The 18,452-nt window shown below is 41.1% G+C and overlaps 1 protein-coding gene across 2 annotated transcripts in view; it reads left to right on the top strand.

The window, feature by feature from the left end:
* The first annotated feature begins 257 nt into the window (after positions 1-257).
* The window catches only part of APCDD1 (APC down-regulated 1), a 38,726-nt gene continuing 20,531 nt past the window's right edge, over positions 258-18,452 (top strand). The window contains exons 1-3 of one of the 2 annotated variants that reach the window (XM_084849858.1): positions 258-1,017; positions 10,658-10,841; positions 16,279-16,810. In XM_084849858.1, coding sequence (XP_084705984.1) covers positions 960-1,017; positions 10,658-10,841; positions 16,279-16,810 — 774 coding nt within the window. In that variant the 5' untranslated portion in view covers positions 258-959. The remainder of the gene's footprint in view (positions 1,018-10,657; positions 10,842-16,278; positions 16,811-18,452) is intronic. The other variant, XM_084849859.1, reaches the window with a different exon arrangement.

Below are 18,452 nucleotides of genomic sequence, written 5' to 3'. Positions count from 1 at the left end.
TCTTGTCCCTCTTCTTTTCCAGTCTCCGCCGCCGGGAGAGGAGGAGAGATTGCTATTCGCTGCTCGGTTGCCTCCTCTCACTTGATCCCCGCTGCTGTTCCTTCAAAATAAAAGCGCCCTGTCCCCAATAAGTGTTTAATGCCGTGGGCAGTGAGGCCCTGACTTGTTTGGTACCCACGCCTGAGGGAGGGCCGAAGGCGGGAACGCGCCCTGGGCGGGAATCCCCTCAAAACCTCTCTGCTCTTTGTAGTCTCCTTTCAAGTCAAGGGTGTCCGATTTCGGGCGGCGAGGGGAGCCCCTCCCGCGCCGCCGCCGCCGCCGACCCCTCCTCCTCGTGCTGCTGGAAGGGGAAATATGAAGGGGAGTTGCTGTTGCTGCCTCCGCCGTCGCCTCAGCTCAGTGAGGAGGAAAAGCCGCAGAAGGCGACGCGGAGGGGAAAGCGCCGAGGGAAGCGGGACGGGTACAGCCGCCTCAGGCAGGATCTGAGCGGGCAGAGGCTGCTGAGAGTAAAGGGCTGAGAAGGCGTCGAGGAGCCCCGGACGCCTCGGCACACGCCCAGAGTCCGTCGGCGCGGCCGGCATGGGGCGCGCCGCCTTCTCTTGAACGCCCTCGCTCAGGAGGGGAAGCTGCCGGCGTCAAGCGTCGGGCGCCTGAACGGAGAGGCCGCTGGAGCTCGCCCCTTACCCGAGAGGAGGGGACGGAGGCTGCCGCTGGGCGCTGGGGTTTTAATTCCGCCAGGTGGGTCCGGACGCCCAGCGGCTCTCGAGCCCATAGGATTTTTAAATTCTGTGGGTTTTTTTTTTTTTTTTAATGTGCGTGTGTTTGGAGATTATTGGGATTTCAAGGAAGCTCAAAGCCTCTGGAGAAGTGGGGCGAAAGAGGAAGAACGCGTGGAGAATAAAACGGAAAGGGGCGGAAAAAAAGAGTCTCTGACTGGAGAAGCCGTTGGAGAGCTGGAAATGTCCTGCCCCTGCTGCAGCCTGATTAGATACCTGTTCCTAGCCCTGCTCTTGCATGGTGAGTGTTGCAGATAGAAAGGTGGAATGTACTTGAAACGTGGTGGTCGTTATGCTCTATGTAAAATACTGATACCTCCTCTTAGCCAATTTTAGGTGAATCCATTCTTCAGAGTTGCGACCTGCCTCTTACTTTCATCTGTATCAACTTCCAATAATAATAATAATAATAATAATAATAAATGTATTGCCTTCTGTCAGCGCACTTTCGGCTTTTATCCGTGATGGAAAGCTTATTTTATGTGCTTTATGATTAGCCTTATAAATTGTCGCAAACATCGGTGTGGCTTTATTTATTCGTATCTGCGCTTCTTTGCATGACAGCAAGGTCTCAGCTGAAGGGGCACACTGCTGAACAACTTGAATAGGCAAGATTTGTGTGGCCTGTTTTCTTGATTCACAAAGTGTCACTGCCACAGGCAGGAGTTGCTGGATGACATACGGAGCTGTTGGTTATCAAGTATATTCCTTGTGGTCAGTGGTTTGTTGGGTGATCTTTTACGTATGGGGTTGTAAAAGACCCAGTGTAATAGTTGCATATAGGGAAAAGGTAGGTTGCTCTGAATAGGATAGATGATCCACGTTATGATCCCATTTTTCGTCTGTTCAGAAAGTGTGTATAATTTCGGAGCATAGAGGGACTTCCCACAGGTTATGTTTTCTTAATTGTCTGTGTTAATAAACCCATGGGCAAAATGTAGAGTGTAAATTGGATTCTGCATGTATGAGTACCTGAAAAGATATGCAAAATTATGCATGGTGTGGAGAATGTGGATAAGGAGACATTTTTCTCCTTCTCTCAAAATACTAGAACTTGAGGCCATCCTATGAAGTTGATTGGTGGGAGATTCAGGACAGATAAAAGGAAGTACTTCACACAGCACATAGTTAAACTATGGAATTTGCTACCACAGGATGTAGTGATGGCCACCAATTTGGATGGCTTTAAAAGGGGTTAGACAAATTCCTGGAGGAAAAGGCTGTCAGTGGCTACTAGTCTTGATGGCTATGTACTTACCTCCAGAACCAGAGGCAATGAGCCTATGTACACCATTTGCTGGGGAACATGGGTGGGAGGGTGCTGTTGTGCTCATGTCCTGCTTGTGGGTTCCTAGTCAACAGCTGGTTGGACACTGTGAACAGAATGCTGGAGTGGATAGACCCTTGATCTGATCCAGCATGGCTCTTCTTATGTTCTTAAAAGCATCTCAAGTCAAAGGGCCAAAGCATTTCATTGACTTCAGTCACACTGCTCAAGAACAAAGGGGCTGTGGACTTCAGCCACAATTCTTAATCACTGTAGCAGTTTTAAAACATACAGAATGTACTTATATGTCAGACTTCCTGAACCCAGCATCCTCCAGTTGCTTTGGACTACAACTCCCATCATCACCCAGCCAGCCTGGAATGTCTCTACATGCTCTAGTCATATATCTAAAAAGCATGCCCATTAGAATAGCCCAACTGGATCAGACCAAGGATCTATCTGCCAAGCATCCTGTTCCCAGCAGTCCACAAGCACTGCATGAAGGTAATAGCCCACCCCTATTGTTTGCCTCCCCAGCAGCTGGTATGCAGGGATACACTGTCTGTTATCCTGTTGGTTCCACTTAGCCATTGGTAGATCTACCCTCCATTAATTTGTCAAATCCTCTTTTAAAGCCATCTAAGTCAGTGACCATCACCACATATTGTGGCAGTGAATTCTGTAAGTTAATTAGGTGTCCTGTGAAGAAGTACATTCTTCTGTCTCTCCTGAATCTACTGCCAATTTCATTGGGTGATCCTGCATTCTAGTGTTATGAATGAGGAAGGGAAAAAAATCTATATCCACTTTTTCCACTGTTCCTCATATATATGGTGCCTGAAACCCTTGATCATTTGGTTGCCCTTTTTCTGTACCTTTTTCATCTCTGTAATATCCTTACAGAGCTAGAACTATACACAATATTCCATTTATACATAATAGCTTACGATAATGGGTGTCTTTTAAATCCTTTTCCTAATATCCTTAATACAGAATTCACTTTTTCCACTGATGTTACACACTGTGTTGTGTTGATGTTTTCATTGTGCTATCTACCACTACCCGAACATCTCCGGGATTTATAACAAACCTTGTCAAATTTAATCAGCGTATATGTGGTTGCCATTTTTCTGACTTAAGTCTGCGTTACTTTACAATATATAGACTCTTATTTGCCATTTTATTGTTCATGCATCTAATATCAGGAGATTCCTCTCAGGAGTTCTTCATAGTCTGCCTTGGATTTTCCCATCCAATCAATGGGGAATCAATACATTAATTTCATATGGAAACTTGGCTACCTCACAGCTTGTCCCTGACTCCAGATCATTATGAGCATTAATAGTCCCAGTACAGATCCTTGGGGGACTTCTTACTTCCCTCCTTTTGAAAACTGGCCATTTATTTCTACCCTCAGCTTTCTGGTCTTTAACCAGTTACTGATCTGTAAAAAGACCTGCCGTCTTATGCCATGACTGCTACATTTACAAAGATGCTTTTGCTGAGGGACTTCATTAAAAGCATTTTGGAAATGCAGCTATACAATATCTGTCAGATTACCACAGTCCAGGTGGTTGTTGACACTCTCAAAGAATTCTAAAAGTTTAGTGAGGTAGGACTTCCTTTTGTAGGAACCATGCTGAATCTTGCCCAGCAAGGCTTATTCTTCCATAGGTGTAATAATTCTAACTTTAATAATGCCCAATCCAGTGCTACTGTAATGTCTCTAGCATTTCCTTCTATGTCAGGGGTGGGGAAACCTCTGGCTCTCTGAATGTTGTTGGACTCTAACTCCTAGCAGGCCCAAGCTGCATGGCTGGTGGGCAGAGATGGGAGTTATAGTTCAGCAACATCCAGAGAGCCACATGTTCCCTACCCCTGTTGTAAGTGGGCGAAATACTTCAAAAATGTTTATTGAGAGACTTATTCCTTTCCATCCAGCATGAGATGAGCTGGCACTAGGCTGATATGACCCCAGCATCTAAATGTTGGGCACTGAATTTTCAGAGACTGAGCTACACAATTCCACTTTCTTCAGTGGCAGCTGTGGGGAGTCAACATCTGTGAAAACCTAACTGCATTATTCAGATTCTTTACTTGGTTACATACCTAATTTTATGCACTGTTGATATCTAAAAATTGAGAAACAATTATCTACAGTTTTTGGAATATAGAAATTACATCTTCCCCTTTGTTGGGGCAACTCCAAGTACACAAATGCCACACAATAAGAAAGATCATGAGCTTTCTGTGGATCTTGTCTTTTTATAGACAAAGATGACTTGCTCATCAAAGGGTTTTTTTTATTCTCCTCCCACAGCTCACTACAAAATAAATAGACTGGATAAATATGTCTGGTTGAGACAGACCTGCATGGACGCCAAGGTGTACTTTAAAATTCTCTGATCTGGGCGTCTAGAAGTCAAAACGGAAGGTTTGAAGTTAGAGGCTAAGTAAGGAGAGAAGGTATAATTATAGGGTTAGACTCACAGGCTCATCTGCTTGGAATTACAGAGCTGTTTTAAACTTTGGCTGAAACGTGAAACAAATCAGGGCCAATAGTCAGATCAAACCAGCTGCTGCCAAGAGAAGTTGAAATGGGAAGCTTTGTCTGTCTCTCCCCCCCTTACAGTGTCATCAAATGGGAACGTTAAAAAAAAAAAAAAGAGGAGGAGGAGGAGAAAGAATGAACTTGTTGAAGCCATAGTCATTCCATACAGGGATGAAGAGCTGTTGTGGGAAACAGTTGCCCCCTTGGGCTCAAATAAGGACAGATTGTGGGGTATAATACTTGGACTTGTAGCTTGGATTTTGTTTTGTTTTGTTTATGGTGCATTTTAACTTCTAAATATGCATAATTTTTTTTTATATATCAGTGACACTTGTTCATGAGTAGGAATCTAAGAATGAGGCAAACTCTTTTTTATTGTCAGCTTTAATTTATGCATACAGGTTCTTTATCGGGATGTGTTTTCATTTTCATTTATAGTTGTAAAATCTTAATGTTAATGTAGAATCTTAACCCTTTTGGTTATGTTGTCCCAGCTCCATTGCCCTGATCCAATGCTTTATTTCACCAACATGGTGCCCTCCAGATGTGTTGGACTTCTGCTCCCATTAACCACAGTCAGCATGACTATTGACTATGCTCACAGGGTGATGGGAGTTGTAGTACAACACATCTGGAGGGCAGCAGGTTGGGAAGGCTGCTCTATATTAACACCTGCCCTGACAGAAGTTAATTATGCCTTTCCTTTAAGAAGGAGATTCTACAACCGTCATTGGGAGCATATTCCATTATAAAAATGCTCTTCTCCTTGGCAGCTTTTTTCTTTAATGTATAATTTAAATTAAATTCATCATGTCCTGTTAATGTATCACAGAGAATAAAACAATTGTAACCCATTTTATATCTGATTTCTACTAAATACTTTAAGACTGCAGTCCTAAGCATATTTACAAAGAAGAACTTGGCAGGACTTACTTTTGAGTAAACATGTTTAGGATCAAGCTGTAAAATTGTTGACATACCTCAGAGATTGTTCCTTTCCATATTGGCCCATGTATCCTTTGTAATTCTCAGAATTAGGTCTGTGACAAGGCTGGATGGAGCAGGGCCTTCTCAGTACTTTCCAAGGGATGTGTTGCCCAAGTAGATCCCCCTCAGCCTAGGCCTCCTTACTTGAACAAAGCTGTGTAAGATTTCTTTCTGAAGAAGAGATTACTTCACCTATTTTGAGTCCATAGTGTTTATGAGATTCTGATAGTTTAATTGTAATGCAGAAGTGTATAATACTTAATATGGATTTTTTTTTAAATTGTAACTTATCTCAAACATTCTTGGTTAGACAGGGTCCAAATTAAACAGACAACAACGTGACTTCCTTAATTTTTGTTCATAACACTAGAACTCAGGGTTACCCAATTATCTGATTCAAGACAGAGAAGAGAAAGTACCTCACACAATGTATAATTAACTTATGAAGTTCTCCTCTACAAGATGTTAAGAGGGCCACTGGCTTAGAAGGTTTTCAAAGTCAATTAGATAAATTCTTGGAGGACAGACCTGTCAGTGGGCAATAGCTCTGACAGCTACCTGAAACATCACATGTTCAAAGATGGTGTATCTCTGAATAACAGCTGCTTGTGGGCAAGCAGCAAGGAAGGGTTACTGCCTTCATGCCTTACTTGTGGGCTTTCTGGAAGCATCTGGATAGCTATTGTTGGAATAAGATGGTTAACTAGGTAGACCTTTAAGTCTGATCTAGAATTTATCTTCATGTGGTTCCCCTGCCTTGAGATTTTTTCTTTGTGGAATGGATTTTTATTCTCTCAGCATACTTTGGTCTACGTATTTATATGCTATGTGTTCGTTTAACCAGATGTATATTTGTTGTTTTAAAGATTCAGAAAAATTTGTATCATCTATATATACTAATAAAATTTAGCGTGAAAAAAAAAGTCTGATCTAGAAAAGCTTCTTACGTCCTTGAGTTTTTCTGTTCTAAACATACAGCCCCATTGTCTTTTCCTTCTTTGTCTTGTCTCCTACACTTCTGCCTCAGTTTGCTGAATCCTTTGCAGTTTATCAGCATCTGTGAACCAGTGGTCAAAACTGGATATAGTGTTCCACACAAGGGGTGGTATCCCATGAGACGCTATCCCTAACGTAAATTATACTGCGCTAGCATAAACTACCTCTCTAGCACAGTTCCTGGCACTAAGACTTTTCTGAAGAAACCTGTCACACTAGCAAGCACTATTGGTGTTGTGCTAGAGGTCATTTACTCTAGTGCAACTTAATTTACATTCGTAGTAGGCTCACACTAGATACTGCCCAAGGTTTTACCTATCAGTGCTGCATACTGATAGTATTACTTCCCAGTCTTGAATATATTGCTTCCACTGAGGCAAACTGAAATGGAACTGGCATTTTCGGTCACACTGTTGGGTATTGCCACTTACTCAGTTTAACCACTCTAACCTTTTAAGCACCTATCAACATTCATCACTAGCTAGCCAAACAATAAGTGAAAATAAATTATGTCAAGATATTTAGATCACATGGCTGTATCTCAGCCAGCTGGACAGCATTGGGCAGTCCAAGAGTACATTATACATGTTTACATAATGGGCATTAAAACTCTAGAACACCTTTTTGAAGTCAAGTTTAGTTTGCTTATCTGCTGGAAATATAAAATTAGATAAAATGCAAATAAAGACTCAAATTCATACTCATAGTGATTCATAAATATAGCTTGATAACGTAGAAATGGCATTCTTTAACAAATCTGTGATATTCATTTGTCAAAATAAAACCTGTTGAATGTCAAAGGAGGTTTGCAGCTGGAACTCGTCCATTATCGTGGTTTTCTCTGCTTATACAAAAAGCCACAAAAGTTTCAGATGTCAAATGCTAAAATCATTCAGCTCTAGAAACTCTGATAAATAAGGTGAAAAGTGGATTCAAAACAATTTTCCTAATTTTTGATACCCCCCCTCACTCCCCAAATTATCAAAGACATAGCAGCCCTACAACCTTTCCATATGATGTGTTTTTGTGAAATAGATGTACAATTGTTTATTTTCTATTTATTCCTCAAAGCTGCACTTGTTGCAGCCATATTGAGTTTTCCAAATACTTATCATGAAATATGTGAACTTACAGAGAATGCTGCTATTCTCTTATGCAGTACATACTGCAATAGGTGTGTGGAATATGTTTGTGCAAGTGTTGTAGATATTGTTACTGGGTATTGTTTTATGATGATGATGGTGATTATTATTTTATCTTATTCAAGCATTTACAGGCTGCCTTATAACAAAAGGTTCTCCAGGAGGTTTAGTAAACAATACACCTTCTTTCTCCTAGCAGAATGTTTTAAATGTAACCAATATTAAGAATTAGAATTTAGACTAATATTGTTCAACATATCTTGCATACATTTATTAAACTAAGGATTCCATTTGAATTTTGGTTGGAATTTTTATTTCCAGCATCTATGCATTTTTGAAATGGAAATCTATTTAATTTGGTTAAAGGACATCTTTACAAGATGCAAGACCTTTTGATGTTCAAAGTGACAGTTTACATTGTTTACATTTATTTGTTCTAATAACTTTTTGGAAATATGATTCTTGGTTATTGTAAACCTGCCTCCTTATTGAATAATTAAATGACATCCTTTCTTACGTAATGTTAGATCTCTTTAGTTATGTATCAGGGATGCAGGTCTTGAAAAAAAATTGTTTGTTGGTACGTGAAGTGTACAAATTAAATATTTGAAAAACTGAATCTAAAATATTTCTATGTACACTTCATTGAAATCTTGGGAGGGGATTCTTTGCACAATCAAACTTTCTTATGGTCACAAACTCTGCTACTGATTTTATAAATTCTATAAATGTATATGTACATGCATATGCAAGAGATAATACTGAATAGTACTGACTGGTAATAACCCAGATCCAAAGACAAGCAAAACAATGTGTTGCATACTGATAGCAAAGCACTGGTAATAATGTTTGCAGTACCTCAGATAATAGGTAGGGATGTACATTCCCATCTGTATCACAACAGTATATGGGAAAGTGCATTATCATTCGTACTTTACAACACTGATGGTGATTGGATGCATTAGGTACCCTTCTGGGTATGCATTTGCCAGCTATGAATTAATTACATGCTGTGCACACAGCTGCTAATCCAGCATCAGCAACCAGAAGTGCAGCCCTGATAGGTGGATGTGAGCCATCTTACTATTAAAAAAAATGGCTTCTGCTGACTTCAGTAGAAGAAAGGAAAGGGACTGCCATTGGAGACTGCAGAGGGGCAAAACATGTTTCTTGATTCATGTACTGCAGACGCCAATGTTGGCGGAGCTTGCAAACTCTGCCCCCATCTTAACAGCTTCTTTCTGTCACACTGGGTTTCTTCTTTGTGGTCTCTGTGCGTCACACATATGGGCTCCACACCTGTGCTGAGCCTTGTTTGAGAATCTTCTGAAGCTGAGGAACGTTTTCGGCAGGAACCCTTGCCCCATCGTCTACTGCGCATGCCCAGCTGGTTCCCGCCTGTTCCCTCAGTTCTCTTTCAACCGCCTAGCTAGTTGCCTCTAAGGGATCTTCGTCCGTCTGCCTAATTTAGTGACCAGTTTTGCAAGACCTTACTCCTTTTGATGTTTAGAGTGACTAAAGTAGAGCTAAAAACAGAAACATCTGCTTGGCAGCGAGACAATATTCTCCATTGTAATTGTATACCTTTTGCAGTGTGATTAGGATAGCTAGCGGAAAGGTTATCTAGCAGTTTCCCCACATCAAAAGATAACGCTAATGTATATTTATTTGTTTGGGGCAATTGACTAGATAAGTAAAGTCATATTCTTTAAGTAAATTATGCCTTATCCGTTGAAAACTTTTTAAAGCTTCTGACAAGTTTCCACTTGAAAAGTCTGTTGCAGCGAAGAAATACTCATATTAATGTTGTCATAACAGAGTTAATGTTCACAGATTATACTTTATTTCCACTTGAGCTTGGTTTACTTAACCATGCAACCAAATGGAGCAAATCTTAATTTAAATATTGACTAACAATCTCACAGTGCATCTGTGGAGTTTTACTCTGAAGGAAGTTTCACACTGTGTTTAATGAGTCTGAAATGCATTCAGGGTCTTCTCAGCATATCAGAAATATTTCTCTATGGCCTTCCCAACCTGGTGCCCTCCAGATGCTTTGGACTACCAACTTCCAGAATTCCTGAGCATTCCCCATCTTGCCTGGGGCTGATAGGAGTTAATGTCCCCAGGCTGGGGAAGGCTACTCTATGAAGAAGAGAAGGTTCGAGTAGATATCAATACCTGTTAATAGGTAGGAAAGCATGCAAGAACATAAACAGTGTTACGATTAGAAGTTAAAGCTTTTATTTGCCCATGCACTGATGAATTGGATGGTACTACCTAGAAAGCAAGTGATTGTACAATAGGAGTATATAATGACTCCTCTTGCCCTTATCCTTATCCATACAAAAGCCTGTTTCCTACTGTTATCATACTCCAGAATAAGCAAGAAATGGAAATATTGTATGCCAGTGAAGGAAGGCTATATACACAGGAATAGACTTGGATTCTAAAAGGCTCCTATTAAGTTCTAGGAAACAAGCAAATGGACTGTACTTGGTGACAGCTGACAGAAAACTAAATTTCTCCTTCCCCCAGACATTGAGATACTAAGCTGGGCACTCCCATTGGCAGGGATCTCAGAAAGAAGTAGAATGTGACTCTACTCAGAGTGCACAGAGATGTGGTCAGAAGTGTAAAATATGCAAAATGATCTAGAGTTTTCATATAGTTTGTCTTAACAACCCTGTGTAGAAATGGGAGTACGTTCCATTGAGTTTAGTGGGACTAGTAAGTAAACTAGTTAGGATTACACTGTAAGTGTTCTAGTACGTCTCCTCCTACATAAGTGCTAACAGAATCAGCCCCAATTATGTCAAGAGTACAAAGCCAATACATAAAGGGGCATCATGCCTCCAATTGCTAGCAAGTGAAACTGATATTTTACTATCCATTTGTAATTGCCTAGACTCACCAGAACTTTCATATTTCTTCTCAGGGCTGGGAGAAGGTTCTGCACTTCTTCATCCAGACAGCAGATCCCACCCTCGATCATTAGAGAAAAGTGCGTGGCGAACTTTCAAGGAGTCACAGTGTCATCACATGTTGAAACATCTTCATAATGGAGCCCGAATCACTGTTCAAATGCCTCCCACCATTGAGGGACATTGGGTCTCCACTGGGTAAGGATATCGACAAACAAGAAAATCATACTTTAGAAAAAGAAAATCCAAGAAGCTAAAGTGCTTTAGTAGATATTAAAAATAATGTTGGGAACCAGATACTTTAGAAACACAGAAGAGAAGGATAACACATATTGTAAGTCACCTTGGGAAGATTACAGTGGTGATGGTGATAATGATGATGATGTAGAGATGATTTGTTGAGTAGCTTTTGCCTGTAGGCTGTAAACTCATAACCAGTTTAAGGAAACTTTTAATGACAGCAGCATATCTCTGCCACATGATGCTGCTTTTTAAATTCAAGAATGCTTCGAAAGCAATTTGCATTGCAGCACAAGGCGGCTGCTGTGTATGTAGAAGCCTTTCTGGCTGCACAAGCAAACCTGCAGAATTTTATTGTAGAGTGTATAGATTGTATTTTAAACAGTAAGACATTCCAAATAGTTTCAATCTTTCTTACTTTGGGAACAACAGTGTAGTTGGAAATCATGTGCTTACTTATATTTTGTTGTGTGTTGCAGCATAACCATTTGCAGGGGCTAGTGAATAAAATCTTGTGCTTTATGCTATTTTGCGTGATATGTATAAAACAAAGTTCATTAACAAAATTAAATTATGAAGCTTTACTTGACGAGCCCAGGCATGCATAAGTGCTTATCTGAGATCACAAACATTCAGTTAGAGGGAGGCATTTATTTTGTAGTCTCAGCTTGCAATATACAGCTGTGTACTCAATTATTTTCTTAGGAAGTCTCTTTGGGATATAAGGTTCCCTTCATGTCCAGTCCTGCAATCCTTATTCAAGCAAAACCACAACTGAAGTTAATGGGAATAGTGCTTGAGCAAGCAGTAATCTTCACTCAAATCCTCCACACACATCACTGGCAAGTTCCAGGGACAAGCTGTAGAAGCCCACCACTTAGATGAGAACTTTTGTACTTGTAGAAAGCAGGCAGACCGGTAAGGCCTTAGATTATAAACCATCTCTTTCTTGCAGCTATAATCTTCATACAACTATTTCAGATGTTACAGTTAGGATTTATTTTATAATATACTAAACCTAGAGCACATTTTTAATCTGCTTGCCTAAAGCCAGGCAGGTGTGTTCAGTCCTTTTATCACTATATAAGTGGAAGTATCTTTAAAAAGTTACCTTTAAAAAAAAATCACATCTCAAGGAAATAGGAAAGGGCTCATCTAAAAGCTGTTCAGATTGTGGGAATATTTCTCTTCAGGTCTAAAGGCTTTGACAGAAGCTCTAATATTTCATTGTATTATAGGCATATATCTTTAAGAAAATTGAAAAAGGAAAAGTTAATACGGGGAAATAATTTTGAAGTATTGATTCAATAAACTTACACCACCTTTGAAAAAGATCACAGGATATAGAGGAAGTGAGCGGCTAATGGTATAATTTAAGAAATCTCTATACCTGCCTTGAGAGCAGGAGCGTCTTTACGGACAGCCTACCTGGGTATGGGGCCCGGATCTTTTTTGAGCTGTGCCCCGGATCTTTTGAGCTGTCCTAATTGCCTTTTTTTTTTACATTTTCCTATTGACTTGCATTTGAAAACAAACAGCCATAACTTTTTGAATTTGTACAATAAATACATGAAATTTGGAGGCTTGGTAGCCCCCATGCAGCTGAGTGAATATGCCAAATTTCAGGCAGTTAGGTCCAGTGGGTTTTGTGCTAATGACAGGTAAAATTTGCTATTTTCAAGAAAATGTGTCAAAGCAAAGAGCTATATATTTTTTTATGCTTCCACATACGTGCATGGAATTTGGGGCCTGGCAGCCCCTATACAGATGACTGAGCCTTCCAAAGTTCAGACAGTTAGGTCCAGTGGCTTTTGTGCTAGCCACAGGTAAAATTAGTTTTTTCCAAGAAAAGCTGTCAAAGTAAAGAGCTATAATTTTTTTGTGCTTCCACATAAATTCATGGAATTTGGAGACCTGGCAGGCCCTATGGAGCTGACCGAACCTACCAAATTTCAGACAGTTAGGTAAAGTGGCTTTTGCACTACCCATGCGTAAAGTTTCCTTTTCTCAAAGTCTAAAACAAAAAGTAAAAACTATCAAGCCACCCAGGGGATTAGAGATCCTAATCAGAAGGTTTTTAATGTGACCATTATGAGGTCACTATCCCTAATCTCTGCTGTAGGGGGGTTTTTTTTGAGGTGCAAAAAACCTCTCTCCCTCTACTTTTCTGCTCTTACATGCCCACTATTGGGAGCTTGCCTGCAATGAAATTTTGAAGAGGGAGAAGGAAGGGAAGAAAGAGCTCCATGTGAAATACTGGTATTTCACACCGCATCTCATTTTACTGCCCCAAACTGGAACCTTTAGCTTCTGTAGAAGTTTAGTAGCTTCAGTACAGCAAAGGATCCAGTCAGCCTCCACATTCTCCCCCTCCACTTTAATTTCTCCTAAATAGCTGTAGGACTCAAATAATCTCAAAGGGAGGGTTAGGACTATGTGGCTTATGATCGAAAAACTGCTGGGACTTTCAAATAGGTTCTACAGTTTTAAAAAAGCTAGAAAAAGGCCTCAGCCACCTCACCTCATAAAGTTCATTTAAGTACATGCAATCCTTACAAACCCTCCACAGCCTTCTTAATTCCTCTGAAGTACTACCTCTCTGAAAGGAGCCACTTGGCTTAGGGGATTCTCTCTACCCCCCACCCCCATTCACATTTCCAATCACCATTCTTCGTTACTTCTTCCTTCCCCTGTCCTGTTCTTTCTTTCTCTTTATTCCACCCAGAGCATATCTTGGGGAATTCTTAAAGAGAATTCTCTTCAGTGGGCAAGAGAAGTTCTGAACTGTGTTTGACTTTATACAAACAGACAAGAGGGTTGGTTTTTCTCCTTCTCACTCAAGCTTTTGAGAAAAGTGGGTTCATGTGGTTGCAGAGAAACAAATCTGGGGCTGTTTTGTTTGTCAGTTGCCGTTATCCAGCAATAGGAAGGGCTGTAGCTCAGCGGCAGAGCACGGGCTTGGCATGCAGAAGGTCCCAGGTTCAATCCCCAGCATCTCCAGGTAGGGCTGAAAAAATCCTGCCTGAAACCCTGGAGAGCCGCTGCTGCCAGTCAGTGTCAACAATTCTGCACTAGATGGACCCAGGGTCTGACTCAGTATAAGGCAGCTTCCTATGTTCCTATGAACAGAAAGCTTTAATTTAAAAAATAGGAGTTTTTGGTTTGTTTTTTAAGTGGAGGGGAGGAGATAAATATTGCTAATTTATGCAATCCTATGTATGTCTACTGAGAAGTCCCATTATGTTTAATGAGGCTTACCCTCAGGAAAGTGTGCATAGGATTCCTGCACAAGTTACTTTTGCAGGGAGGTTTGCACTTTGATGTTCTGCATGTTTACTGAGAAATAAGTCCTGAGTTGTGAGCATGGTACTGCTAGCTTAATACAGTGCCTACCCAATTCTGTCTAATGAATTGACTACCCTTTCAGCTCAGTCCTATGTATGTTTTGTCATCTGTGGGTTTGAGGGTTTTTTTGCATGAACTCTAGCTTCAGTGGTGAGGGAAAGGCACTAAGTACATGCTCAAGAGTTGCTCCATAACTTAGCCCTAGTTTTGAAAACAGACTCATCGGCTGAATCCTGGTGAAGTCTTGGCACAAATGAAGTTATGGGCAGGAAGGTACAATGAGAGCTCGTGGATAACAAGAGGAGGTAGAGAGGAGTTGCACAAAAGAAGACATCTGTTTTGATGAAGAGTTGCTGGAGGATGGTAGGATGAGGAGGGATGGTTGCATGGAGGGGAATAGAATTGGTAGGGGAGAATGTAAGTGCCCAATGGTGAAAGAAAAGCATTCTGCATATGCTCAGAGGCACTGTATGCTTAAGAACATAAGATCTGTGCTGCATCAGACCAAGGTCCATCTAGTCCAGCATTCTGTTCACACAGTAGCCAATCAGATGCCCATAGGAAAACCACAAGCAGGACATGAGTGCAATAGCACCTTCCCACCCATGTTCCCCTGCTGCTAACATTGGTGAAATGTAAATAAATTCTAGTAATTCTAAATTTGCATGCATGTATATCCTTCAGAAACTTTGCAGGTTTCTTGCCTGGGGGACACCTCTAATGACCTGTGCATTTTCATACAAATTTACCCAAAAACTATTGGGGAAGGGGTGAATGGAAGGGAAAGCAAATCACTCCCTCCCCCAAATTGGAGAACTCCCCTTCCACATGAACTGCTGCACCTATCCTTCTGAAACTGCCGGTTTCTTACTTAGGGACAACTGTAGGCTGTCTGTAATTTTCAGAACAATGGTCTACAAGGAACATAGGGAGATAAGTATGTCCTCTTGGAAACCTCAAAATGTCAAGGCCACCCTTTCACAAAAGGCTATCATTCTGAAATTTGGCAGACATGATCTCCTCTGATGGGGCAATGAATCCTGAAATTTTTATCCACTTCTTCCAAGTAATAAAAATGTTATTGGCAGTTCCCTTTAAAAGAAAATCAAAATATAAACCCTGCACCTATTTTTTTTTCTGACATTGGGCAGGTGAATCATAGAATCATAGGGTTGGAAGGGGCCTACAAGACCATCGAGTCCAACCCCCTGTTGCAATCTCCTTCTAGGGGGCTACCATTCCTGAAATTATCATCCAGTTCTGACCAAGAGAAAAAAGTTACATTTTTTTTCTGATTTCTCATGGTAGTCAACAGGAAGCATAAAGACTCATTTTTCCAAACATTGACTCAGGTTTGGTGCTGAGCTGAAGTGGTCCGACTACAAATTGGCCCGAGCAGAAGCGGCCAATTCCAAAACGCTGAATCAGGGTCTGAGTTGAAGTGGGGTGGGGAGTCAGTGCACACTACTTATGTATGTATGTAATCTATACACACACACAAGCACACCACATGTGCGCACGCGCACACACACACACACATTAGTCGTGCGCTTACACTTGGATATATATATATACATATGCACACATTTTTGTTATGGGCCTGTGCCCCGGATCTTTTAAGAACCTAACAACGCCCCTGCTTGAGAGTAGTTGGAATAGATTGGGCTACAGATCTAAGCACTAAACGTGTTCTGAAAAGAGAAAGTCTAAGTACTAAATGTGGGTAGAAAAGAGAAAACTGGCAATAAATAAATAAAACGGGGTGGGGTGTGTGATCCAGAAAATGCAACATAGTATCAAAGAGATAAAGGGCATTTGCTTGAGATGCTCTCTAAGAAAACAAAAAACAAAACCCAAACGTATTGCTAAATACAGGTATAAGAGAGTGCTTGAATTCTGATTATCACTATTGAGAATAGTGTGAATATTATGGTATAAATAAGGTGTGTTAACAGCCCTGGTAATACTAGTGACCACTTGTTATATGACTGACCTGTTACAATTTCACACCTCACTCAGATTCTCTTTTTTACTTTCTGTTTGGCTACAGATGTGAAGTTAGGTCAGGCCCAGAATTTATTACAAGATCCTACAGATTCTATCACAATAATACATTCAAGGCCTACCAGTTTTATTACGGGGGTAACCGCTGCACAAACCCAATCTATACCTTAGTTATCCGTGGTAAAGTTCGCCTCCGCCAAGCATCCTGGATCATTCGAGGAGGGACTGAAGCGGACTACCAGCTGCATAACGTACAGATCAACTGCCACAGTGAGGCAGTGGCTGAAAGACTAAGTCAGTTGGTGAACCGTACATGCCCTGGATTTATATCAGAAGATAAACCTTGGGAACAGAATGTGAGCTATGATTTATGGAGAGAAGAGAATGGCTACGAATGCACCAGAGCACTGAATTTTGCTATGCATGAACTTCAACTCATCCGTGTAGAGAAACAGTACCTTCACCATAATTTAGATCACTTGGTAGAGGAGCTATTTCTTGGGGACATCCACACGGATCCTGCTCAGAGGATGTATTATCGTCCATCTAGTTACCAGCCCCCTCTGCAGAACGCAAAGGTATGTGAATATTTTCAGAATTACTTCCAAGACATGTTGATAAGGCATCCCTTTCTTACAGGAAATCTCCAAAGTAAGCCAAAGAGTATCTCACAAAAATCTTCACATGGTCTATCATCAATCAAAATCATCTGTCACTACAGCTTCTGCCCAGTACCTTCACACACCCCTTATCGCTGTTGCTTCTCTCTTCTTTCCATCCACAGCACTGTCATTTCTTCCAGGCTTGCCCCTATAACTCCCATCGGTCCTCTCCTTTTGCTGGCTCATCACAGAGTTTGCTTCTTTTGCATCTTTTGTCTTTTTAAACAGCATCAGCTTGTTGGAACAAACCACTTTCTTGTTGTTAATAGTTACATTAGAAATAAATGTACAACATCAAACTTTCGTTGATCCAAACAGATTTGGAGGATGGAGGGACCTCTCATATGCTTTTCCCCCTAGCCCATGCCCTTCCAAGGTTCCCTGCGCTTTGAAATGTTGCTGTTAGTAACATGACACTATATTCCATCTTTTCTTGAATACCTGGAAACTATTCCAGCTGAGTAGCCAGCCACCCCAGAGGCTATTTCTCTTAGCTTTTATGTTTTATTAGAAGTGAAATCTTGTATATCTTCAGGTCAGGTAAGAGCAGCTTGAGGTGAAAACACTGTTGTGTGGTCCACAGGTTCTCATTAAAATCCTGAGGAAAAAAGCAGCAAATAAATCTTTGCCTAACTTTGCCTAGTTCATTGTTTTTCAGCACCTACTGTTTCCAAATACATCTAATAAGATTTTTTGAAGACTGACTTATGTTTTTTTCATATTTTATGCTACCAAATTCAGTTTTTATAGCATTTTTACTTAATTCTTCAGCCAAAACCGCATCCAGAGTGGCTTACGTAAGATCAACAACAAACAAAATACAGTTCCTGCTTGCAGGTTTACAGTCTAAAACATCTAATACAAAAGGAAAAAAGGATGAGAAAATAGGAGGCGGGAGGAGCAAACTCAGACATGATTTTTAAAGTTACAAAGTCCTTAAAACAGGGATGGGCAACTTCCATTAGGTTGAGGGCTACTTTGTGTTGAGGATCCACTCGGGGCTGCACATCCAAACGGGGTGGGGGTGGGGAACAATTTTGCTTTGTGGGAAGAGAAAAGGGGAGCAGGGGAGGGATGAGCATTGGGGAAAGAGAGGTGGGAAGGTCCAAGTAGCGGCTGCAGCAACAACTGTAAAAACCACCATTTTCCAGGGGGAAGAAGAATCTGGAGGGCCACGTGGCAGCCACAGGAGTGGCTGTAAAAGCCATGCTTTTCCTCAGGAGCAGACAAGTGGCAAACAGGAAGAAGCGGTGACCACAGCAGGGATTGACAGCAGTTACATGTGGCAAGGAAAGGGGTTAAATGCAGTGGCTGCTATCAGCAGTGGAGGACAAATCGTGAAGGGCAGTGAAGGCCAGCATGCAGTCCTTGGGCCATGTGTTGCCCATCCCTGCATTATAATGATCAGCTTCAATGGAAATAGTTGAGGGAGGACTCGGATAGAGCAGAGATGATGGAGCACCCCTGTAGTCAAAGTGCATCCACTAATGGTTGTTTGTAAACTTCCATATGAGTTAAAATTATATGCAGATTTAACTAACTGCATGTAACTTCCAGT

The sequence above is a fragment of the Heloderma suspectum genome, chromosome 4, assembly GCF_057233095.1.
Source record: "Heloderma suspectum isolate Gila_16-S chromosome 4, 16-S_ref, whole genome shotgun sequence".
Classification (NCBI taxonomy): domain Eukaryota; kingdom Metazoa; phylum Chordata; class Lepidosauria; order Squamata; family Helodermatidae; genus Heloderma; species Heloderma suspectum.
The sequence above is the reverse complement of the archived record's forward strand: the minus strand, read 5'-3'. Positions and strand labels throughout refer to the sequence as shown.